Genomic DNA, 23,641 nt, shown 5'->3' with positions numbered 1-23,641 from the left:
GCATTATGTGGATTAGTTGAAGGGTCCTCTCTGTAGATAACCTAATTACCCTAACTGCGCAGAAAGCCAAACGGAGCACCGGAGAAGTGACGTAATTTGTTCAAGGTCACACAGGTGGTGGTAGACAGGGACTCCAGGATTCGGACCCAGGCATTCTGGTTCCAAGGCCCACCACTTAACCACCAAGCCACGGTGCCTTTTTATTACTGCCTGCTTCAGACAGTATCTGGCAAATAGCAGGAGCTTAATAAATGAGAGGAGGTATTTATCCCAGAGACGTTTAGGACACAGTAGGTTCTTTCTAAGTGCGTGTCTGTCTGGTGTGGTGAAGCTATTACTAACACGTGGGACCTAAATGAGTCACCAATTTGCCTGTTACTTCCCCTTAGGTTCTCTTTGCTACTCAGATAATCTGGGCTGATGCCTGAAGACCGAATCCTAATAAGTGGGATCGACTCTCTCGGTTCTCCTTCTCCCAGGTTTTGTTCTCGGTCCTCGGGGATCCTCAGTGACGCCTCCGGCACTGCCTCTCCCGTGAGTCCGCCCTCGCATTGCCATGCGCACGCGCATTATCTTGATTGGCTCTATTCCAGTGAGTGACGAGCACGATCAGCCAATGGTATCAGGAGAAAGGTGGAGCGGCGCCTCTTGGACGCCCCAAGGATCCTGCCTCATTGAATATTCACGAGGGAGGCGGGCTGACGCTGCTTCTCGCTACGGCCGGCGCCATGAAGTGAGAGGGGGGCTGGGGTTCGCGGCTCGCTAGTGGGCGAGGGGTCGTGGAAGATGGTGGGGGCCGGTGGGCGTGCCCAGGTCCCCTGCGGGGTGAGGGGCAACTGAAGGGTGGGGTGGGGACAGCCGCGGGGACCCAGGGTGCCGTAACGGGGATGGGCAGCGAGGAGATGCCGAGGGGACCCGCAGGGTCCTGGGGAACTGGAGGATATCCGGGCGGGCCGAGCCCGTCAGGTAGCCTCCTTCGGCCCGACGACTGGGGAGTATACGGGCTGGAGAGGGGTTGAGGGGACGCGGGACTGACCGGGCAGCCCACACCTCCAGGCTCAACGTGGACGGGCTGCTGGTCTACTTCCCGTACGACTACATCTACCCGGAGCAGTTCTCCTATATGCTGGAGCTCAAACGCACGCTGGATGCCAAGGTGCGTGAGGCTGCCGCGCGGGCTGCAAATGCAGGAGGTCTAGCTAGAAATTTGAACCTCCTGTTGTCTAAAATAATAATAGTGAATAATAGCAGCAGCTGACATTTATCAAAGGCTGCACCGCGCCCTGGTGAGGAACATGCAGAATTTGGGGACGGCTACCTGAGTTGGAATCCTGGATCCATAGCTGTGTGCCCTTGGGCAAATCACTCACCCTCCTTGTTCCCTAGTTTTCACCTCTGCAAAATGGGCGTAGTAATAGTACCTTATCTCAGAGGTTAATGTAAGGGTTATGTGAGCTGATTCACTAAGATAGTAGCTCTCAACTGGGGATGATCTGGACCCCCAGAGGACATTTGGCAGCGTCTGGAGACATTCCTGGTTGGCATACTAGGGGAATCGGGGTGCTTCTGTCATCTAGTAGTTAGAGGCCAGGGATGCCTCTAAACATCTTACAGTGCGCAGGACAGCCCTCCCCAACCAAGTATTATCCCGTCCCCAAGAGTCAACAGAGCCAAGGTTGACAAACCCTTACGTAAGACACTTAGAAATACTGCCAGATACAGAGTAAGTGCTGTGGAAAGGTTTGCTAAGTTAAAAGAAAAAAAGGCTCACTTATATCAGATACTGTGCTAAATGTGTAACCCAGTTTTTCATTCGGTTTATTAGGCCCATTTTAGAGATGGGAATACTGAGGCCAGAGAGGTGAAGGTACTTGCCAAAGACGGCTCAACAAAAAGAGGTGGCAGGAGCGGGCTTCGAACCCGCTACTCCTGGGTCCCAGACTTTCAATTGCTGTGTTGTCCTGCCATTCCCAGATGGTGGCCTCCTGAAGGGGTGGGGTATCCCCAGAGTTTGTGCCCCTGAAGTTCTGAGAGCCTATGTGTTGTGCCTCTTATTCCTAACATGCAGGGTCATGGCGTCCTGGAGATGCCTTCAGGCACCGGGAAGACAGTGTCGCTGTTGGCCTTGATCATGGCGTACCAGCGGGTAAGGGGCCCATTGGGCCTGTGGCGGGGGAGGAGGGAAAGGGGCCACGCAGGGGCTGAGCTGGTTGTCACTGGCAGGCACACCCGCTGGAGGTGACCAAACTCATCTACTGCTCAAGGACCGTGCCCGAGATTGAGAAGGTGAGCGGAGGCCAATCCGAATGCTCCTCCACTTTCGCTGGACCTCACTGGTCCCCCTGGTGGTGGCCATCACAGGTTGGGGGGTGGGTGTTGGCGAAGTTGGCGAGAAGGCTGGGGCCTGTGAGGCAGGGCCTTGTGCTTTCATTGAGGCGAAGCCCCCCTCCCTCCTCCACTGGCACAGGTCATTGAAGAGCTTCGGAAGTTGCTCAACTTCTATGAGAAGCAGGAGGGTGAGAAGCTGTCGTTTTTGGGGCTGGCTCTCAGCTCCCGGAAGAACCTGTGTATTCTCCTGAGGTGAGCGCCCATTTCCTCCCCTCGCCCTAAGCTCCAGGGTTGAGAAAACTCTTCCATCTGACCTCAGTACCCGAGACCAGAGCTCTCCACAAGGTATGCAGGGGCCACGCACGGAATCCTCTTCTCACTCACTAAATTCCACTCATTGCTCATGGCTAAGGCAAGCACACCTCCTCCAGAGAGCCCTCCTGCTTTTCCCCCAGCCTGGGAGAGGTTAAAAAGGCACTTCTTGGCCCTGGCTGGCGTAGCTCAGTGGATTGAGTGCGGGCCTGTGAACCAGACAATCACGGTTCGATTCCCAGTCAGTCAGGGCACATGCCTAGGTTGCAGGCTGGTTCCTTGCAGGCTAACTACCAGCAGGGGATGCACAAAAGGCAACCATACATTGATGTTTCTCTCCCTCTCTCCTTCCCCTCTAAAGATAAATAGATAAGTAAAATCTAAAAAAAAAAAAAGGCACTTCCTGGAGTCTAGCAGGCCTGATTTCCTGGCTCTAAAACGTATTAGTTGTGTACTTTTGGGTAGGTGATTTCTGCAGTCTGGGCCTCAGTTTTCCTCTCTGTAAAGTAAGGATAAATAAGTACCTGCTTCGTACCGTTGTTGATAAGACTAGGTGAGACGCCCTGGCTGGCGTGGCTCAGTGGATTGAGTGCCAGTCTGCAAACCAAAAGGTTGCTGGTTCGATTAGGAGCACATAGCGCATGCGTGGGTTGCGGGCCAGGTCCCCCACTGGGGGCATATAAAAGGCAGCTGATCGATGTTTCTCTCCCTCTCTTTATCCTTCCCTTCCTCTCTCTAAAAAATAAGTAAGTAAAATCTTGAAAAAAACAACAGCAACAAAATCTACCTTGAGTTACTTTAAAAAAAAGATTAGGTGAAATCATGTAGGTGTAACTCAGCATACACAAAGAACTAAAAGAATATTAGAAGTTGTCACAATATTAATAGAAATAGGACATATAGAATATTAGTTGTTATTTTAAAACTACATTACAGAACCACAGGACTGCCTGTGCACCAGGCTGTTTTCTAAGCACTTTACCTGTGGTAACACATTCTATAATGTTATCTGTAAGAGTATGTGAGAAATAATACACATGATGGTCTTGGCAACTGCCGGGGTAGGAAAGGGAAAAGGCTGGGCTGGCCACCTCAGGGCCTTCTAGTGAGTGAAGGAAAGACTTTGTCTGGGGGAAAGGCAGCTCCGGGTTGTCGGGGGCCGCGGCAGGGCCTCAGGGGGCGCAGTGCAGCTCTGAGCCAGGTGGCTTGCCCTGCTGTGTGCTCAGACCCTCTTCTGATGCCTAGACCTTGCCCCAGGCATGGTTGTGTGAGCATTTTAAAAGATTAAGCCATAGCCCTGGCTGGTGTGGCTCAGTGGATTGAGTGTGAGTTGCTAACCAAGGGGTCCTCGGTTCCATGCGCAGTCAGGGCACATGCCTGGGTGGTGGGCCAGGTCCCCAGTAGGGGGCGTATGATTATTCAATAAATTATTCAATAAATATTTTTTGAAAGAATTATTTATTTTTAGAGAGAGGGGAAGGGAGGGAGAAAGGGACAGAAACATCAATATGTGGTTGCCTCTCAAGCACCCCTTGCTGGAGACCTGGCCCACAACTCAGGCATGTGCTCTGACTGGGAATTGAACCCTCAACTCTTTGGTTTGCAGGCTGGTACTCAGTCTGCTAAGCCACACCAACCGGCGCTGTCTTCACAATTTTTCAAATATGCAATATAGTGTGAACTGCCATCACCATGCTGTGCATTACATCCACATGACTTATAACGGAGTTTGTACTTTTGGGCTGCCTCTGCCCATTTCATCCACCCCAACCCCACCTCCAGTAACCACCAATCTCTTCTCTGTATCTATGAGCTCTGTTGTTTCTCTTTCCTTTTTCTTTCTTTTTTTAAGTTTCTATGTATAAGTGGGATCACAAGTAATTTGTCTTTCTCTGTGTGACTTATCTCAGCATAATGCCCTGAAGATCTAACCATGTTGAAAATGGGAATATTGCCTTCTTTTTCATGGCTGCATAATACTCCATTTTATATAGGGCTTAATGTCTTAAAACTAATAATTTAAGGGCAACGATTTTGCCACTCAAGTGTCTTTACTGTCTATTATTGAAAAAGACCGAGTTTTCCAAAAATCCCCCCATCTCACCCCAGACAGCCTCCCACCCGACTCAGTTGTGAGGGGCAGGTGCCAAGTTCCGCCAGTGGTTGGGCTCCCTGGCCCCTCAGTGCTGAGCTGCACCCCGCCCCACTCCCCAGGTGACACCACTGCGCTTTGGGAAAGATGTTGACGGGAAATGCCACAGCCTCACCGCCTCCTACGTGCGGGCGCAGTACCAGCAGGACACCAGCCTGCCCCACTGCCGCTTCTATGAGGTGCCTGCCAGGACAGGGCCGAGGGAGGGCAGGCCAGACGGCGGGTGATAGCCCTCGTCCCTGACCCCCAGGCTCCCTCTTGCCCTGCCCCAGGAATTTGACATTCATGGGCGCCAGGTGCCCCTCCCTGCTGGCATCTATAACCTGGACGATCTGAAGGCCATGGGGCGGCGCCAGGGCTGGTGCCCGTACTTCCTTGCCCGCTACTCGGTGAGGAGGCTGGCAGGGGGTGAGCAGGGGGCGTGTGTGAGGGTTCCAGGCTGCCTGTCCGTTTGACTGCCTGTGTCTGTCTCTCTGTCTGCCTGTATGCCTGTATCTCCTTATGGGTCCATGCATATGTCTATTTGTCACCTTATTTTTGTGCCTTGCCTGTGTATATCAGTCCTCGCCTCTCCTCTGCCTGCCTGTGTCATGTCTGCCTGTGTCTGTCTGTCTGTCTGTCTGTCCTTGCCTCACCTCTTTGGGCCTGTGAAGAAGTGATGTGGTACTGTGGGTGGCTGGGAGGTAGCGGGGTTCAGGGACTATGGGTGGCAGGCCTAACCCTCCCTCCTGGCCCCCCAGATCCTGCATGCCAACGTGGTGGTTTACAGCTACCACTATCTCCTGGACCCCAAGATTGCAGACCTGGTGTCCAAGGAGCTGGCCCGCAAGGCCGTCGTGGTCTTCGACGAGGCCCACAACATCGGTGAGGGTGGGGCCGGGGAGGCGGGGCCAGCCCCTGGTCTGCCTCTGAGTCTCCGCCCATCTGAGCCCCGCCCTCTGCCCCACCCTCTCCAGACAATGTCTGCATTGACTCCATGAGCGTCAACCTCACCCGCCGGACCCTCGACAGATGCCAGGGCAACCTGGAGACCCTGCAGAAGACAGTGCTCAGGTGGGGGCGCGGGAAGCTTGCAGACCCTGGGGCCCACCTTGCCCCTGCCTCTCCCGAGCCCCTGTTCGCCTGACGTGCTTCCAGGGACACCAGCCCCATCCCAGCGTCCCCTGCTGGTCCTACACCCGGCCTCCCCACAGGATCAAGCAGACGGATGCAGAGCGTCTGCGGGAGGAGTACCGGCGCCTGGTGGAGGGCTTGCGGGAGGCCAGTGTCGCCCGGGAGACCGACGCCCACATGGCCAACCCCGTGCTGCCCGATGAGGTGCTGCAGGGTGAGCCGCTGTCCCGCCTCAGCCGGCTCCCTGGCCCCCTTTCCCGTGGCGTGGCGGCTGACCCCTTCTCCCTGCAGAGGCGGTGCCGGGCTCCATCCGCACGGCGGAGCACTTCCTGGGCTTCCTGCGGCGCCTGCTGGAGTACGTCAAGTGGCGGCTGCGCGTGCAGCACGTGGTGCAGGAGAGCCCCCCCGCCTTCCTGAGCGGCCTAGCCCAGCGCGTGTGCATCCAGCGCAAGCCCCTCAGGTGCAGCCCCACCCAGCTGGGGGTGGGGGAGAGGTCGGGTCCCTGGTGGCAGTCTTATCCCCTGCACCTATGGCCTGGGGTCATCGTGTTGCCGGTGTCAGGAGTAAGTGAGGAGTAGCGGGTGGGGGGAGCATGCATGACCCCTGTTGCCCAGAGCAGGCAGGTCCAAGGGCGAGGTCAGAGCTGGTCCTGGGGTCCCCGTGTTGGGCAGGGCCTGGCAGGCAGTATGTGGTTTGAGCAGAGACTTCACCCAAAGAGAGTATAATGGACCACGCCATCGACAGAGGGGTTGGGCAGGGGCACTTGTAAGCGCTCAGAGGTCATTCCACCCCGGGCCACAGGGCAGGGGAGAGAGGGGCCCTGAGGAGGGGCTCCTGACAAGACCCAGCAGGTGGGAGCTTGGAGGAAAGGCCCCAGGCCCCCTGGACCTCGTGTCTTCCCTGCAGTGCCTCTCACTGCCCCACCCGGTGCTCACCCTGAGGACCAGAGAATGGGTCTAGCCAGAGGGCGGGGCTTCCCGCTTTCCCTTGGCTGGTTTGGATAAGTGGTGCTCTCTGACCTTCTGTCTTCCACTTTGGGCATGGGCGGGGGCGTCTCCATTCCATGCAGCTTTCTCCGGGGGTGGAGAGAGAAAGCAGTGATTTCAGTGCCCACTCTGTCTGGAGCACCAGTGATGAACTAAGCCCTTTATACTCCCGTGCTGTAGATAAGGACACGGTGGCCCAGGGTCACATGATACTGGGGGGATAGCTGTGCACAGCCAGGTCTGAGGGGCCCTGCAGCTCCTGGCTGCTCCACTTCTGAGGGGTGAGGCAGCCCTTGGGGCCACCTGGCCTGTCTCCCCCACAGGAGACAGGGTCGTCGCCACTCAGCACAGGTTCTCTGAGGGCCTGCTTTGTGCTGGAGGCACAGTGGGACCGAGACAGCCCTGGCCCTGCCTTCAGGGCTCAGTCCAGTGGGGACACCCACCCTTCTCCAGACAGGGACAAACCAGATCGGGAAGCGCTGGGGTGGGGGACCCACAGGGACACCCGCTCCAGCGTGGAGATGGGGTGAGGAGGGCGTGGAAGACGGGCCTGAAGAATGACACTCAAAAGCAGGTTCCAAACTGGGGAGGCGGGCGGCACTGCTCCAGGCCCTGTCCCCAGGGTGTGAGCCTCCAGCCTGATGGTCACTGTTTGTGGCTGGGTGGCCTCGTGTGTGCATGGGTGTGATGCAGTGTGTGCGAGACTGTGAGGGTGAGTGAGCATGTGGGACTCGGTGCTGATGTGTCACCAGGGTAGCCAGGTGTGCCTGAGATGGTGTGAGGTTCTGGGCGTGAGTGTGTGGCCGTGTGGCCGTGCAGGATTCACGTGTCTGGGATCCTAGGTGTGGCTGCATCTCTCCTATTTTGACGGAGAACCCGTGTCTGAGACTGTGACCGTGTGTGACACAGGATCCCATGACTTGGGTGGTGGGTGACTGTCACTATACATGCCATCGTGTGCTCTCGGCTCTGCCTGCTGTGCATTTGGACAGCCTGCGGGCGCAGAGGTGGCCGAGACGGCCCCAGTCCCTGCCCTCTCTGAGCACCCGGTCACCTGTGGAGGCAGAGGCATGGCCACGCACTCCGACAGCGCAGGAGGGGCTGCTGGTGCCGTCTGTCCTCCGTAACCCCGTCCACCGCCCTGGCCAGATTCTGCGCCGAGCGCCTCCGCTCCCTCCTGCACACCCTGGAGATCGCCGACCTCGCCGACTTCTCCCCGCTCACCCTCCTGGCTAACTTTGCCACCCTAGTCAGCACCTACGCCAAGGGTAAGTGTACCTCGTCCTGCCCCTGCCGGGCCCCCTGGCAACGGGGAGCAGGGTCCCTGAGCAGTCCAGAGGGTTGTCTGTGGGACACGGACACTCAGGACCTTGTAGAGCTTGGCTCAGGGGCTCGGGCTTGGAGGGCACTGGGGGGCCACTGACAGGTTTGTGTGGGCAAGTCTCGTGCGCAGGTTTCCATTTTCAGAGGCCCCTCTGGCCGCAGACTGGGGAGGCAGCGGTGGGGGGCGGGTGCTGGTAGGAGACGAGGCCAGAGGAGTTCTGTGGGGTCCCCTCACACTTAGGGTGTGGGAAGGACTTGGTCTTTCTGTTCCCGTTGGCACTGGGAAGTCGTGGCAGGTTCTGAGCAAGGGAGAGGCCCAGGCAGATTTTCGAGTTAGAAAGATTCTTCCCACAGGGACTGGAGGCAGGGTAGCCGGGCCTGGGCCAGGGCTGGATGAGAGCCCGGAAAGAGAAAGGCAAGGAGGGGTGGAGGGAGATGTGGGAGGTAAAGAGGCGGGGACTTGGGGCCTGCGTGTGGGCAGCGCAGGGTGGGAAGGGGCAGTTGGGGATGATGCTCCGATTTCAGCTCGCCAGGGAGGGGGAAGCCTTCCGGAGGCTTCCTCGCCTTCACGGGTCAGCCCTCCCTCCCCTTCCCGGCTGTAGGCAGGCCCAGGGCTCCGTGTGATCCCCCGGGGATTATTCCCCTCTCAGGAAACCAGGTCAGGCCTGCCTAATATCCTGCGGCTGCCTGGCCAGGAGGCCGAGAGTCCATTCCTGCACCACAGGGCCAGCCCACCCGCAGTGAGCCCCGCTGGAAGCTTCCGTCAGCGTCCGTCCCTCCGGCCCCTGCTCCCTTCCCTCTGGGGCTGCCTTTCTCCTCTCGGCCCCACTTCCCCATCTGCCAGCACCTCACTTTCTTGTGCCTGGAATTCCTCCCCCACTCTCTCAGCCCCCAGCTACCCCCTCATCCTCAGGTCCCAGCTTAGTAGGAACGTCCCTTCCTCCATGAAGCCCTCTCTGACTTCCAGCTTGGGTCCGGCCCCTCTTCTGGGCTCTCCCAACCCAGCCCTGCCACTCTGGGTGCTCCCTGTCTGCAGGCAGCTCTGTGTCCCTGTCACTGAGGTGTGAGCCCTGAGAGGGCAGGGCTAGAACTGTCTTGGTCACTGCTGTGTCCCCAACACAGAGCTGGGCACAGAAGACTTGACCTTTTTTTTTTTCCCTAATGACGTGAAATTCAATATGTGACTTTATTTATCTATTTGTTCAACTAATGGGCCAAGCCCAGCACTGGGGAAGCAGCAGGAACGGAGAAAGACCTCATTCCTGACCCCCTGCATCTCATATTGTGGAGGGGAAGCATGGTGGCAAAGACACCACGAGGGTAGTTCTCGAAAGTGATCGTTTTTCACGAGAAACAAAGAGGCCGCCATGTTGGAGCCGACTGGCAGTGGCCAGGGAGGGCATTTTGGAGGAGCTGAGGTCCCAGCCGAATCCGAATGACCCAGCAGAGCCGGCTGCTTTGAAAGCTGCCGGGGGCCAGCAAGCCCAAGGGCCCTGCAGGGGCGTGAGCCTGGTGGTGTTTGCAAATTAGGCAGGAGGCCTGTGAGCAAGGAGGAGATGGGGTCAGGGTGCAAGGCCCCGCAGTTGATTCTGGACCCCAGGAGGGGTGTGGTGTGGCATGGGCTGTGAGGGGCTTTGGAAGAAATGTGACCCGACTCGGGATTTCACGGGGCCCCCTGACAGCGGTGGTGGGAGCTGGGAGCCCCGTGTAGAGGAGACAACAGTGGTTCGGGCAGGAGGGGCTGGCGGCTGCACTGGGGACGGGGTCGGGGCAGGCAGAGCTGACAGCCTCCTGGCAGCTTGGACAGAAAGATCGAGGGAGGAGGCTTGAGCGGCAGGGTGGTCCCTTGTGGCCCTCGGAGAGACTGAGGCGGGACCCTTGGGTGCTCTCTGCCCAGGACCCTCCATGCAAGTTTGCACAGGTTCTGGTCCTAGGGAGGAGCGGGCAGGTTGTGGTGTATTCTGGACTCAGGTGCCTGGGTTTTAAGGCTTGGGCTGCAGGTGGCTGGTCTCTTTCACTGCGGGGGAGGGGACCGGGTAGGTGGGCGCAGTTATCACCGGCGCCCTGGACTCTCCCTGGCCCCTGCAGGGTTCACCATCATCATTGAGCCCTTCGACGACAGGACCCCCACCATCGCCAACCCCATCCTGCACTTCAGGTGAGAGCTGACCCCAGTGGGGACATAAGTGGGCTCTGGGGCCTTGGCCTTGGCCCTGGCCCGGCCGTCACCACCCTGGCCTGCTTCCCGCAGCTGCATGGACGCCTCGCTGGCCATCAAACCCGTGTTCGAGCGCTTCCAGTCCGTCATCATCACGTCTGGGGTGAGGGCCCTTCTCGGCCGCCCAGGCCTCAGCCCGCTGCTGTGGGGCCCCCAGTACCCGCCCAGTCATGCTGAGATCCCTCCTGTTGTCCTCACCACAGACGCTGTCGCCACTGGACATCTACCCCCGGATCCTGGACTTCCATCCTGTCACCATGGCCACCTTCACCATGACGCTGGCCCGGGTCTGCCTGTGCCCCATGGTGCGTGGGATGAAGCTGGGTGCTGGGGTGGGCAGATGCGTGTGAGGGTCTGGCTTCCCTCCATCTGCTCCGTCTGTCGATCGGGCAGGAGAGTCCTGCTGCTCAGGGCCCAGTTCTGGGGTCACCCAGGCCCGGGAAGGATGCTGCTGCTCCCCGTGGGCGCGCTCCCCCAGTCTCAGCTTCTCGTCTGTAAACTGGGTGCCGCCTCTGCGCCTCCCAAGGCGGCGGAGGTGAGCGAGCCAATGGGTGTGGAAGGCTCACGTGGGCCAGTGCCCGGCCCTTGGTTAACCTGGCTCTGCCCGGTTTGTTGTTTGGCTGTGACCTTGGCAAGTGACCCTCCTGCTCTGCCTCGGTCTCTGTAAATTGGGCAGCTTAGCACCAGCCCTCAGTCCCTCATCCGAAGCCCGGGGCCAGGTGTGTTTGCCAACCAAGTATTTTTCGGGGAAAGTGGGAAACCAGGCGCGTGCTGCCTGCTGTGCAGCAGCCCCTCGGGGCCCGAGCAGTATCCTGTCAGAGTCCTGTGTCAGCAGCGAGATGGTTTAAAGGGTCACAGAGGGACATCAGTCAGGCTCTGAATGGACTCAGGGCAGGGCAGTCTTCGCTGCTCTGTTTGTGCCGCATAGAACATCTGGGCTCCCAGACTGTGGTGGCTTTGGGAGTTGTCTTCCAGGGGTTGCGGCTGGAGCCACCATGCGCTGCAGCATGGGTGTGTGAGGTGGTGGTCAGGGTGCACCGGTGTCCCTCAAGGTCATGGCCAGGGGTGTGATCCTGGGACTGACTGGCCGGAGGCTGGGGCCGGCTGCAGTGTGCTGGCTGGCTGGGAACTCAGGCAGGCTCGGGTGCAGTTCTGTCTCAGGCGTTTACTTGCCGCTCAGCCTTGGGTCGGCGACCCACCTCCTTGGAGCCTGAGGTCATTTTTCTGTGCAGCACAGATAACGGGTAGCCGAGGGTTCATTCAGTGATACCGCATCTCTAAAAAGCTCAGACCAGCACCAGCTGGCAGCCGGCACACACACATTGGAGGGGTCACTGCTGCTGCTGCGCTCATTGTGACCTCTCTCGCTCTCTCCAGATCATCGGCCGCGGCAACGACCAGGTGGCCATCAGCTCCAAATTTGAGACCCGGGACGACATTGGTATGCCAAGCTTGGGGGTGGTTTATGTGGGTTCTGAGAGGCTGGGTTATCAGTCAGTACAGTGTAAGTCTTGCTGCAGTAACAAATACACCCCAGTCAGCATGGCTTCACACAGGGGTTGCTTCTTGTCCACGGTTTGTGCATCGTGGATTGGTGGGGGTCTGCTCAACGTCACCTCCCTGGGAACTCCCGCCATTGGACACGTCACTGCTGTGGGTGAGATGTGGCCGAAGGGAGCATGGTGACCACGGTGGACTGTACACTGGCTCACAAAGGGGCTCACTTGGAAGTGACACACGGCCGCTTCTGCACTCATTTCATTGGCCATGGCAGGTCACGTGGCCATGCCTAGCTTTGGGGGATGGGCAGGGGGTGCCTTCCTCCCACCTGCCTGCACGGAGAAGTGGAATGTGTGTGCGAACAGCCCGAACGCGGCTTACTGGGGTTCTGGGAAGCCCGGGTTCAAGGCTGGGCATTACACAGGAATGCTCTGGTAGGGAGTGAGTGGGGAGGAGGGCCCAGGCCAGCGGAGGGCCCAACCTCTGACCCCTGCCAGCGGTGATCCGGAACTACGGGAACCTCCTGCTGGAGATGTCCGCCGTGGTCCCCGACGGCATCGTGGCCTTCTTCACCAGCTACCAGTACATGGAGAGCACTGTGGCCTCCTGGTACGAGCAGGTACGCCCACCGCCCTGCGCCGGCACCCAGGGAAGGCTCCCTTCTCAGGTCGTGGCCCTGCTGCTGTGTTGGCATCACCTGTGTTGTAAATGGCGACAGGTGTGTGTACGAAATGAACAGTTTGAAAAAGTGAGTGTGTGACCCTGTGCCCCTCCCCCGACACCCAGGTCAAGACCAGAGACTCTAGCAGCCCCTGTGGGCCCTTCCCTCAAAGGCCACCCCTCAGGGGAGGTAACTACCCCCTACCCTCTTGGTCCCTTGTTCCCATGCTGCTTTTTGGGGGAGTTACCACCATGGCTGTCCCCCTAGCATATATGGCTTGACCTGCAGACACTGGGTAGCAGGCGTGACCCTAGCTGGGTGCCATTAGGGGAAGGTTTCAGAGAATTAAAACAGGATAGAGACTCGGGGCAGAGTCTGCACCCGGGAGCACATATGCGAGGTCACAGGGCATTGTGGAGACAGGTCCCGTGCACTGGGCGGCGGTGGGAGGTGGGGAGGGAAGCAGCCCAGCTCTGGGGGTCGGTGAAAGCAAACACTCCTGTGGGGTCAGGTGGGTGAACGTGGCTGATCCACACTCCACAGAGTGGTGGGGGTGGGCATCTCTTCCATGTGTGGCCACGACCTCGGTTTGTCCTCAGACAGGCTCTCCCCACACAGCCGGAGCCCCCGTCCGGAGTGCCTTTTGTTTAAGAAAGCATTGCCTGCCCCAGGGTCACAGAGGCGGTCTCGTGTGTTTGCTTCTAGAAAGCTCTGTAGTTTCAGCGTCACATCAAGGTCTGAGTACCTTGGGTTTTTTTTTCCCATGTGGGAAGCCAGTTGCTCCAAAGAGCTCTCCCCACTGAAGGCTACAGGTGTCCATCTGCGAGGGGGTGTGGTTCTAGACCCTGGGTTCTGTCCTGGGTCACAGGTCTCTGTCACAGCCTCCTGGCAGCCTCGGATGGGCTCTGCCTGGCCTTCCTCAGCGTCCCCACCAGTCACTGCAGGGGGCGGGAGGGCGTCCCGATTGGCCGTCCTGGGCCACGTGCCTGCCCCACTTGTCCTTCTCTGACCCATGGGGGTCAGTTCCCTACCAGGATCATGGGGTTTCCCCCGAAAGAAGCGAGCCTGGCCTGTGCCTCCTCCCTGTGGGTCTCCAGTGGGGAGGGAGGTGGTCTGCTTCCTGGGAATCTGCACAGTTGCGTTCGGCCAGGACCCCTGCCCCGCACCCCGACCGGCTGAGTGTGCTTCCCCAGGGCATCCTCGAAAACATCCAGAGGAACAAGCTGCTCTTTATCGAGACCCAGGATGGGGCCGAGACCAGTGTCGCCCTGGAGAAGTACCAGGAGGTGAGTGTGGGGTTCAGGGGTGGGGGCCAAAGCAGCAGCTCTGAGGGCTGCAGCCCTGACTTGGCCACCCCTCCCCCCACAGGCCTGCGAGAACGGCCGCGGGGCCATCCTTCTGTCAGTGGCTCGGGGCAAAGTGTCCGAGGGGATCGACTTCGGTGAGTAGACTGGGCTCTCCCCTGCCCAAGAGCCTTCCTGGGGCTCTGGCCTTTCCTGCGTCCCCAGGGGCCTCCACTCCCCTGCATCCCCGGGTGCTGGCGGGGCCCTCAGCACGCCCCTCTCCCCCCACCCCTGGGCTATGTGCGGTGGCTCTCTGCAGCTGGTCTCATCTGTCCCCCTGTCCCCCCACTGCCCACACAGTGCACCACTTTGGGCGGGCCGTCATCATGTTCGGTGTCCCCTACGTCTACACCCAGAGCCGCATCCTCAAGGTGAGCCGCGCCGAGGGTCACGGGTGTCAGGGCCTCCCTCGGGCCCTCCCTCGGGACTCGCGCAGAGGGCAGGCGTCCAGTTAGGGCGGCTTCCCCACCTCCCCGCTCCAGGCACGGCTGGAGTACCTGCGGGACCAGTTCCAGATCCGAGAGAACGACTTTCTCACTTTCGATGCCATGCGCCACGCAGCCCAGTGTGTGGGCCGGGCCATCAGGGGCAAGACGGACTACGGCCTCATGATCTTCGCAGACAAGGTGTGGGTTCGGGGCCCCTCCAACCCAGCGGTTCCCCCCGTCAATCACGGTCCAGGTGGGCAGGGCTGGGCAGGGTGGCCTGAGCCCCCGCCCCGGGGTCCTGATGCCCTCCGTCCTCGCCCGCCCTCCTCCTGGAAGCGGTTTGCCCGGGCCGACAAGCGGGGGAAGCTGCCCCGCTGGATCCAGGAGCACCTCACAGACGCCAACCTCAACCTGACCGTGGACGAGGGAGTCCAGGTGGCCAAGTACTTCCTGCGGCAGATGGCGCAGCCATTCCACAGGGTGAGCTGGAGGTGGCCGCCCCCACTTCCCTTCACCCCCCCAACAGAGCTCCTCCTCTGGGAAGGTGGGCTTCCTCCCCACACCCTAACCCCAGCCTGCCCCCGACAAAGAGGCTTGTGTGTATGCCCACGTGCCCGGCCTGGGAAGTGCCCGGAGGCAAGGACTGCAGCCAAGCAAGTGTGTGGCAGCCCCGAGGGGGGCGGGGGCACCTGGGTGAGCAGGCAGGTGGAGCCTCCACGCAGCTGACCCTCTTCTAGCCAGGACGGGGCTGTCTGGCTGCCACCCCTGGTCCCCCTGCTGTTTGCAGGGACAGCACGCCCTGCGTCCTGTGTGTACGTCCAGACTCCGGCGCGCCGTCCCCCCAACCTCGTGTGGTTCCATGTGTGCCAGCTGCCTCCTGTCGCTGTGCACCCCCATCTCCTCGTGGGGGCGTGGGAGGAAGTGCAGCAGCTGTCCCCCGGCCTGGCCTGACCCCACCCTCTGTCCCTCCCCTCCAGGAGGACCAGCTGGGCCTGTCCCTGCTCAGCCTGGAGCAGCTGGAGTCCGAGGAGACGCTGCGGAGGATCGAGCAGATCGCACAGCAGCTGTAGCACCAGGTGGGGGCAGGGCCATGACAGCTGTCCCCCAGTGCTCCTGTGTCTCACCTGGCCCCGAGTCCCGGGGGCGTGGAGGGGCCTCAGGGAGACGCCGAAAGGCCCTTCAAGGAAGGCAGCCTCAGGCAGACACTCTGGGTAGCCAAATCTACAGCCTTTAATTGCAGGAGGGGAGGGCAACTCAATCCACTGGCCGTCCCCAAGAGGCGTGGGGCCAGGCGGGGAGAAGAAAGGACCCCTCTGTGCCCACTGCTCCCCCACGTGCCCCCAGAGCTTCAGCCGCTGGTCCTGTTGACTTCAGCGGGGGCCCAGGTCCTGGGTGCTGGTGCTGAGGGCCCGAGAGGCCTCACTCAGGTGCCGGCTGGGGGGCTGGGGACAAGCACAGGGGTGGGTGAGGGCGGGACCTGCCTGCCTCAGCTGCCGCTGGAGCTGCCTCAGCGGCCTGGCTGCCGGCGTGTCCGTCTCGGTGGCTGCTCCTCACCCTCCCGTCCCCACCCGACTCCCAAGGAAAACCCATCAGTTCTGTCCTCGGGTCCATTCCAACCTACCAGTTCCTGGCTCCCAGCACCAGCCTGCCCGCCCCCTTCCCTTGCCTCCGGGCCTGTCAGAGTGGCCCCCACTCTGTCCCCAAGCTCACCGCCCTCACCTGGGTCCCAGGAGCCCGGATGCCATCTGTGTGCAGCGTGTTGAGTGACACAGCTCTCTTCATCCTGCAGGGGGATGAGTGAGCCCAGGGGGGCCTGGCTCCCACCCTGGGAAGACCACCCTGGCTCAGGGGAGATGGGAGCCATGGACAGCTCTGGAGCAGGACACAGGGAGGGGATGCAGATACCGGGGCTCTTCGTGGATCCAGTCTGACACTCACCCGGCTGCTCCCGCTGTGCCCTCGCGTCTGAGCCGGGAGACCAGCTTCTCACTTCCTCGCCGGATGGACTCCCGGAACTTGGAGAACGAGCTGCTCCGCCGGAGGGTCTGGGGACCCCGGGACACCACTCAGTCCCCACACCCCGCCCAGTCCCCGTGCCCACCCCAGGAGCCGAAGCGGAGTCATTCCTCACCTGTTGGTCTGCGTTGCCAGCTCTGCCTGTGTTGGGGGCTCCTGGGGGACAGATGGGGGACATTGTGGTGGGGACACTAAGAAGCCACCTGGGGGTGGGGAGGGACTGGGGGCTCACCGAGAGGGGCAGGCAGGTCCTCCCCACTGAGGATCTCCTTGTACAGCTCCTCCGCCTGCTGGTACTTGTTCTGTTTCAGGTAGGCTGAGGCCTGCAGGGGGTGGGGCCTGGCTGATCCGGGCTCAGGTCTGGGAACGCCCCCAGCACCGCCTCCCAGCACAGCGGGGGAGGGCCCCCCCCCCCCCGTGACCCAACCCCCACACCAGGCCTCACCTACAGCCCAGCTTGCAGCCTGACCCCAGGGGACTTTCTGGCTCAGCCCCGTCCCTGCTGTACCTTAGGCCAGTGACACAGCCTCTTTGTGCCTTAAGTTTCCTCATTTGCAAAATGGGGGCCACAGGAACGCTACCTCACAGGGTCTTTTCAGAAATGGAATGTTACAGAGAGAGTACCGAGCAGGGGATCTGGAACCTAATAAATGTCCGATGCTGTCATCTGCGCCAGGCCAGTCTCTCCGCTGCCACCGCTTGCCTGTCTCCTGCCACTTGCATGTGCTCTGTGCCTCCCGCCTGCCCTGGTCCCGGGCCCAGCTGGGAAGCCGAGGCTCGGAACCCCTTCATAGGCCTGGCAGAGTGGGGTGCTCCTGGCCTCTGGCGTGCCACCCTGAGGCAAAGGGGCCTCCCCGGCACGTGACCTGTGAGTGCCCCCAGGGCCCACGGCGCCCTCACCAGGTTGTTCTTGGTCTTCGCCACGTTGGGGTCGTGGGGCCCGCCCAGGGCCTCGTAAATGCCCAGGGCGCGAGCGTAGTGCTGCTCCATCTCCTCGAACTTGCCCTGGTTCTGGCAGAGTAGGGCCAGGTTGTTGAGCTGCTTGGCCACGTCCGGGTGGTCGGCGCCCAGGACCTAGGGGTTGTAGGGGTCACAGGTCACTGGGGTCATCCAGAACTGGCAGGCCACACGACCCAGCAGCCATAAGGGGGATCACAAGTTAGGGGTTATGGGATCGAAGGGGGATTGGGCCAGTGGACCAAAGTTCCACCAAACTGGAGAGTCGTCAGGTCAGAGGTCATGATGGTCCAGAAACCACCCTGACCTTGGGGTACAAGGTCAAATAGGTAGATCAGGGAGGGGGTTGTACAAAGTTGGAGGTGTGTGAGGTGAGTTGTAAGGAGAGGTCAAAGGTCAAGATCAAATGGAGTTCAGGGGAGGTCAAGTGTGGTGGGTCACGGGAACCGTAACACCCAGTGAGAAGGGCATAAAAGGTCACTGGGGCAGCCCAGGGTCAGTATCCTTGTGGGATCCACGGAGCGGAGCATTTCAGGACGAAGTGGGAAGGGCCTCCTGGGACAAGGGACTCAGGCTGGGCAGGGGCAGGACCTTCTCACGGATCTCCAGGGCTCGCTGGCACAGGGGCTCCGCCTCCCGGTACCGCCCACGCTTCCCATAGAGGACAGCCAGGTTGTTCAGGGTGGCGGCCACCTGTGGGGTCGGGAGAGGCAGGTCAGGGGCAGGAAGGCAGAGCCCCCAGGCCTCCCAGGGCCCCACTCACCGCTGGGTGCTCGGGGCCCAGTGTCTGCTCCCGGATCTGCAGGGCGTCGTGCAAAAGGTCTGTGGCTTCTTTGTACTTGTTCTGGTCCCTGTGGGGCGGTCGGGGGATGGAGGCGGTTGGCCGGGGTGGGGCAGCAGGGCCTGGGCCGAGCCCAGCGTGCGGGCACCCTCTGGGGGTCCCATCTGGGTCTCCCCACACCCCCTAAGTCTAGCACGGGGTCCCCATACCTCCAGATCACCGCCAAGCCTCTGCTCCCCCCGCCCCCCCTCTGTATGGCCCCACTCGGTTGGGATCTCTGCCACCCACACTCCCTGACCTCTGCCTGGATCCAAGTGGCCTCCAGGTCTCTGTTTGCTCTCCACCACACCTGTAACCCATGCCGCTGCCGGAGCAGACCCCGGGGTCTCCTCTCTTGCACCTGGCGACGGTTCCCACCCTTGCAGCCCCCCTGCGGCCCTCACCGGTACACCAGGGCCAGGATGTTGAGCATGGTGGCCACGTCGGGGTGGCAGTGGCCTGAGCTCCGCTCCAGGTCCTCTAAGGCCTGGCGGCACAGCGGCACAGCCACCTCATAGCGGCCCTGCCCTGCATACTGGATGACCAGGTTGTGCAGCGTCCGGAGGCGCGCTGGGATCTCGTAGCCGCCCTGCTGAGCTGCTGCTGCCCCCACTGCCTCAGAACCTGGGGGTGGTGGGGACCCCGTTGTTGCAGGCCTCCTACCCCCCCAACCCCCGCCCAAGACTCACAGGAGGGGACAGGAACATCCAAGAGCTACAGCCACCTCACTGTCCAGTTGGCCCTCGGGATCGTGGGGCCCCGGGTATTTAAGTGGCCCTTGGGACACGAATACAGGTGCCTACCTGCCTGGTTTCACACCTTCTAGCCTCACCTGACCGCTGTCACCTCCCACACCCACCTGCATCCTCCTGACACCCTGCACTGACCTCCCCTGTCCCCTGCTCAGAGACCATGGGGTCCCGCAGTCCCTCCCCAGCCTCAGTCTTGCGCCCTGCACGGCTGACCTCCACAGTCACGTGCCGCACCCCCCACCGCACCCACCCTTCCTCTCCTCCTCGACGGGGAACAGGGAGGCCAGGCTGTCTCGGCGACAGGGTGACTCGGGCGGCTGTGGAGAGGACAGGAAAGGGGGGAGTCAGGAGGGCTGGCAGGCAGTTTCAGAGATGGGGTGCCTGAATCTTGGGGTCTGAGGGAGATGGCAGTCAGGGCCTCCAGAGTCTCCTGAGGGTTTGTGGGGCGGGATCTGGGGGTTCTGTGGTACAGCTGAGGGCTTCTGTGGGGGTTCTAGTGGGTTGGGGGGGTTCTCTGAGGGCCTACAGCCCTGGGCTCCCTGGAGGGTTGGGGGGACTATGGGGTGTCTAAGGAGGGTCGGGGCCCCTAGCAAACTCTGGCCCCCGCAGCAGCTGGCCCCGCAGCACCTGGCTCTCTGCAGGTGGGTCGTACTGCCGCAGCTGCCCCAGGAACTCCAGGTGGCTCTTCTCCTCCTCCAGCTGGGCCACGGCCTCCTCACTGGCCCGCAGCCTCCGCTGCGTCTCCTCCAGCTCCTCCCGCAGCCACGCGTTCTCCTGGGCCAGCCGCCGGGCATGCGCTCGCAGCCGCTGCTTCTCGGCCTCCAGCGCGCCCACGTGCGCCGACAGGGCCAGCAGCACCTGCCCGGGGTTGGCGGTGGCGAGAGTCGGGGCTCAGGTTCAGGCCAGAGCATCCCCGTTCCATCAAGGACCCCCCAGATGCGACAGAGAGCCCTCTGGGGTGACTCCAAGGATGTGCAGAGACCCCCAGGGACAAACCCAAACCCTGCCCAGGGACCCCTCTGATTTCACCCAGGCACACAAATTACACACCCAGGGACTTCGTGTCCTATGCATGCACCCCAAAGTCTCCCCAGGACCCACAGTTCTGTGGAAGGACCCCCCATATGGTTCAGGGGTTCCTGTCACATCCAAAGCCACCCCCAACACCACTCAGGGACCCCATCTCTGGCCCAGAGCTGCCCCCTCCCAGACCTAGCTCTCTAGGTCTCCCCGACCCCAGGCTATCCCCTGCACATGTGGGCCCTCCTCCCAGGCCTCCCCCCAGGTCTGTGTCTCCCCCAGGGCCGGGCCCCTCATACCTGGGCCTCGCCCAGCCCCAGCTCGATGGCTTCCAGTGAGTGGCCCACCACCTGCTGCTTTTCCTCCAGTAGTTCCAAGCCAGTCACCGGGTCCTGTCCTGCCAGGGCCTCCGCCAGGTGCCCGGCCAGGCCTCGGTGCTCTGCCCGGAGGGCCTCCAGCCCCTGCACCACCTGCCGCGTCTGCCGCACAAGCTCCTCGGGGCTCAGGTGCTCCGGGCCCAGCCCCCCGCTTCCGGGGGCTGCCACCTGCACAGACATCGCTGCTCCTGGGGGCGGCCAGGATTGTGGAATCGTTGTCAAGGCCGGGCGAGCCAGCCCCTCAGCCTCTAAGCCACTGCAGGCAGCAGAACACCCCCCGCCCCCTGCCCCCCGCCCCAGCTCTCTCCCTTTCTGGCCATCCCAGCCAGCCCTCTGCCTCCGTACCCTCCGCCTTCCAGCCGACATCCTGGCCCACACCCATCCTGGCCAGCCCTCAGCTGGGAACACGCTAGTCTATCTGCCCGTCCCCAGCCCTGAGAACAGCTCCCAGACCCAGGTGTGACTAACCAAAAGGGGGCAAACGGCTGGCTTGCGGCCTCCCACCCGCCCCAGCCCCCCCTGGCCAGCCCTCGCCGCCCCAAGGGCCCCGGGTACCCTGGCCCAGCCCTCCTGGCTGGGTGGCCTGGCACTGGAGGCGCCTCACTGCTGGGTGTGTGGGGCGGGGTGTGTGGAGGCGGCAGCCTCACTGTGAGCTCATTCTCAGGGTGTTTTGTTGGGAACCAGTCAGACCACTGGGGCTGGGGGCTGGGACAGGAGGACAGGGCCGAGGGACTGGGGGCCGGAAGCAGAGGAGGCCTCTCAATGGCGGGGCTCAGAGAGGGGGGCCCCATGTGTGGGCCCCTGGGCCCTGAGGAGCTGACGGAGCCTGAGGGAATGGGGGTTCTGCCCTCCACTATGGAGGGGCCCAGGCAGCCCAAGGCATGTTGGGACACACGTGTGGCAGGCATGGCCCATGGATGTCACTGGCCATGTGACAGCTGAGGGTCTTAGGCCCAGATCATAATGGGTGGGGGTCTGGCACGTGGGACTTCACGTGGCTGTGTGCGGGTAACAAAGCCAATGACACAGTTGGCCGTGCCTCTGGAACCCTCGGATGCACCCACACACACAAACACACCCCGCTCTCGGAAATACGACTCAACATGCACCCTCGGAAGGGATTCTCGAAATACAACGTGAGACACACCCTCCTTCTCTCAGAAACACAACACAGTCCGGACACACTCTTCCTCCCCTGAGAAGCACACGACTCCATGAACACACTCACGTCAGCCACACTCCCCTTTCAAAGGACAACCTAACGTATGTAACGCACTAGCTTGGGCAAACGCGCACAAACACTCCCCTCCTGGGAATACGACCCAACGCACAGATACATTTTATTTCCTCTCAGAAATAAACGCCAACACGCCACACATGCAGACACGAACTCTTCCACCTGCAAAAATATAACCAAACCCGAAATGTGTCCCATCCAGGCTGTCTCCTCGCTCAGGCCCACGACACACGGCCCCTCCCACGCTCGCGCAGCCCAGTCACCCCTGTGTGTCGCCCCACGGCGCCTCCTCCAACCCCACACACTCCCAGATGATGGACAGGCCACTGTCTCCCAGCTTCCTCCAACGCCAGGGTTTTGCATATGCGGCGCGCACACAGATATACATATAGAGCTCCAAACACGGGCATGCAAATGGCCCCCTGAACTCAGACTCAGTTACCCTGTCCCAAGTGGGTGCCCAGGGCACAGGTGGCTGTGCAGACACGCAGAGGCGGTGCCCTGGTTTCCACACACGCCCTCTCAGGCGCACTTCACTCAGGCCGGGGTGTGCACCTTGAGCTGCCCGAGCTTTCCGCCCCTGCTTGCAAGTTCACTGTCATATGCACTTGGACACACAGGAGGGCAGCCTGTAATCCTGTGGGTCTTTGTTTTAACGATTTAAATTCTCACCTGAGAATACGTTTATTGATTTTAGACAGAGAGGAAGGGAGTGGGCAGGGAGGGAAGAGGGGGACGAGAGAGACATTGATGTGAGAGAGAAACATCGACTGGTTGCCTCCCATACACACCCCAATCAGGGATTGAACCCGCAACCTAGGTATGCGCCCTGACTGGGAATCAAACCTGCAACCTTTTCCATGTACGGGAGGACACGGCAACCAGCTGGGCCACCACCGTCATCACCCTCAGTCTCTCTCTTCGTATATGTTTGTGCACCTGTCAGTCCTTTTCTATATGTATGTGTGTGTGTCACACTATCCTTAGTGCCATACGTCACACAGGAGTCCCAGAAACAGCCAAACACAACCACACAAGGTCAAGAACCACCGACCACTACAACAGTATCCACGCAATTCCGCCGACACATACAACCAACCCACAACCTCAGGCAGCTGAGCCCCGTGCTCCAGACACAGCCTCACCTGCACCACCCACAGTCCGACTGACACCACAGTACCAGCCTTAGGGACCTGCCCGGCCACACAGTGCTGGGGCTGTTTCCTGGACGCACAACGGCTTCCACACTTGCACAGCCCCCCAGTCAGTGAGGCTCTCTGCACGTGCTCAGCCCTGTGTGCACAACCGCAGGGCTGACAGCGACAGTTATGCCCCACTCGGCTATCCTGTCACACACACTGCCACCTCGCTGCCACTCATCCCACTTTACAGGGAGAAAGACAACCACAGCCACACCACCTCTTGGTCGCCCTCACACCTAATGCACAGCTCAGGTCCCTCTCATACACACAGCCACACACACGCACATGATCACAAACACACAATCAGAGGGTACCCACATTTCCACATCATTCACACAGTGACTCCGGGTCCCACAGACGTCCCTCTCCCCTTCACACCCATACTCACAGCCTGACATCTCTGCACACCCCTGAGCTTCCCACACCATCGCACACACCCCTCAGCTTCCTGTACCGTCTCCTACACACGCACACGCTATCTCCATCACATTCAGCCACCCAAAGAGCTCAACTTTCTCCTGCCCAGCCCCGCGCACCCCAGCTTCCCGGCAGCCGTCATAAGGGCCCCCTCCCTCCCCCGAAGCTCCGCCCTCTCTCCTGTTTACCTGAGCACGGGGGAGGGGGCGCGGCCCCATCTGGGCCTCCAGAGCCCGGGGAGCCCCAGGACGGGGCAGGGACGGTCCAGAGGCCCCCCGGGCCGGTCCCTGTTGCCAAGACAGCGGGCCCAGGGGTGCGCCAGGCCCAGACCTCACCCTCCGCCCCTGCCTCCATCCTCGAGGTCCCCGGGACCCCGGACCCGCTCACCCGGCGCCCACCTGACCGCGGCCGGTCCCGGGACTCACTCCGCTGCGTGGTGCCCGGCGGCGCCCCGAAAGCCACGCACGCTCCGCCGCTCC

General features: G+C 61.1%; 2 protein-coding genes across 3 annotated transcripts; one reads left to right on the top strand and one right to left on the bottom strand.

The window, feature by feature from the left end:
* Positions 1 to 648: 648 nt before the first annotated feature.
* Positions 649 to 17,088, top strand: ERCC2 (ERCC excision repair 2, TFIIH core complex helicase subunit). The gene is made up of 24 exons (XM_037058521.1): positions 649 to 733; positions 1,057 to 1,156; positions 2,069 to 2,146; positions 2,224 to 2,286; positions 2,468 to 2,571; positions 4,845 to 4,971; positions 5,065 to 5,181; positions 5,533 to 5,656; positions 5,749 to 5,845; positions 5,986 to 6,119; positions 6,197 to 6,365; positions 8,041 to 8,159; positions 10,303 to 10,372; positions 10,466 to 10,535; positions 10,636 to 10,737; positions 11,810 to 11,873; positions 12,430 to 12,551; positions 13,787 to 13,879; positions 13,962 to 14,034; positions 14,237 to 14,307; positions 14,419 to 14,562; positions 14,701 to 14,844; positions 15,342 to 15,440; positions 16,154 to 17,088. The coding sequence occupies exons 1-23, from the start codon at positions 729 to 731 to the stop codon at positions 15,432 to 15,434; spliced, it is 2,283 nt and encodes a 760-aa protein (XP_036914416.1). The 5' UTR covers positions 649 to 728; the 3' UTR covers positions 15,435 to 15,440; positions 16,154 to 17,088.
* KLC3 (kinesin light chain 3) lies at positions 15,575 to 23,641 on the bottom strand. Of its 2 annotated transcripts, XM_037058510.1 has the most exons (13): positions 23,561 to 23,641; positions 20,229 to 20,494; positions 19,537 to 19,767; positions 19,160 to 19,226; positions 18,562 to 18,781; positions 18,101 to 18,188; positions 17,929 to 18,030; positions 17,281 to 17,454; positions 16,613 to 16,703; positions 16,496 to 16,536; positions 16,303 to 16,409; positions 16,084 to 16,147; positions 15,575 to 15,806 (listed from the first exon to the last, which is right to left on the bottom strand). In XM_037058510.1, the coding sequence occupies exons 2-13, from the start codon at positions 20,484 to 20,486 to the stop codon at positions 15,735 to 15,737; spliced, it is 1,515 nt and encodes a 504-aa protein (XP_036914405.1). In that variant the 5' UTR covers positions 20,487 to 20,494; positions 23,561 to 23,641; the 3' UTR covers positions 15,575 to 15,734. The 2 variants fall into 2 exon arrangements, with proteins under 2 accessions (XP_036914405.1, XP_036914395.1); XM_037058500.1 differs by having other exon boundaries at positions 16,084 to 16,536.

The sequence above is a fragment of the Sturnira hondurensis genome, unplaced genomic scaffold, assembly GCF_014824575.4.
Source record: "Sturnira hondurensis isolate 20B ecotype Veracruz unplaced genomic scaffold, ASM1482457v3 Scaffold0001020, whole genome shotgun sequence".
In the NCBI taxonomy this organism is placed as follows: Eukaryota; Metazoa; Chordata; class Mammalia; order Chiroptera; family Phyllostomidae; genus Sturnira; species Sturnira hondurensis.
The sequence above is the reverse complement of the archived record's forward strand: the minus strand, read 5'-3'. Positions and strand labels throughout refer to the sequence as shown.

Coding starts and splice junctions, on each gene's coding strand:
- KLC3 (XM_037058500.1), bottom strand. CDS start 20,486: ATGTCTGTGCAGGTGGCAGCCCCCGGAAGCGGGGGGCTGGGCCCGGAG. Junction 19,227..19,536: donor ACCCACCTGCAGAGAGCCAG/GTGCTGCGGGGC, acceptor TCCTCTCCACAG/CCGCCCGAGTCACCCTGTCG. Junction 15,807..16,083: donor TCCGGGCTCCTGGGACCCAG/GTGAGGGCGGTG, acceptor GCTTGTCCCCAG/CCCCCCAGCCGGCACCTGAG.
- ERCC2 (XM_037058521.1), top strand. Junction 2,572..4,844: donor TCCCGGAAGAACCTGTGTAT/TCTCCTGAGGTG, acceptor TGCACCCCGCCC/CACTCCCCAGGTGACACCAC. Junction 6,120..6,196: donor GCCCGATGAGGTGCTGCAGG/GTGAGCCGCTGT, acceptor TTCTCCCTGCAG/AGGCGGTGCCGGGCTCCATC.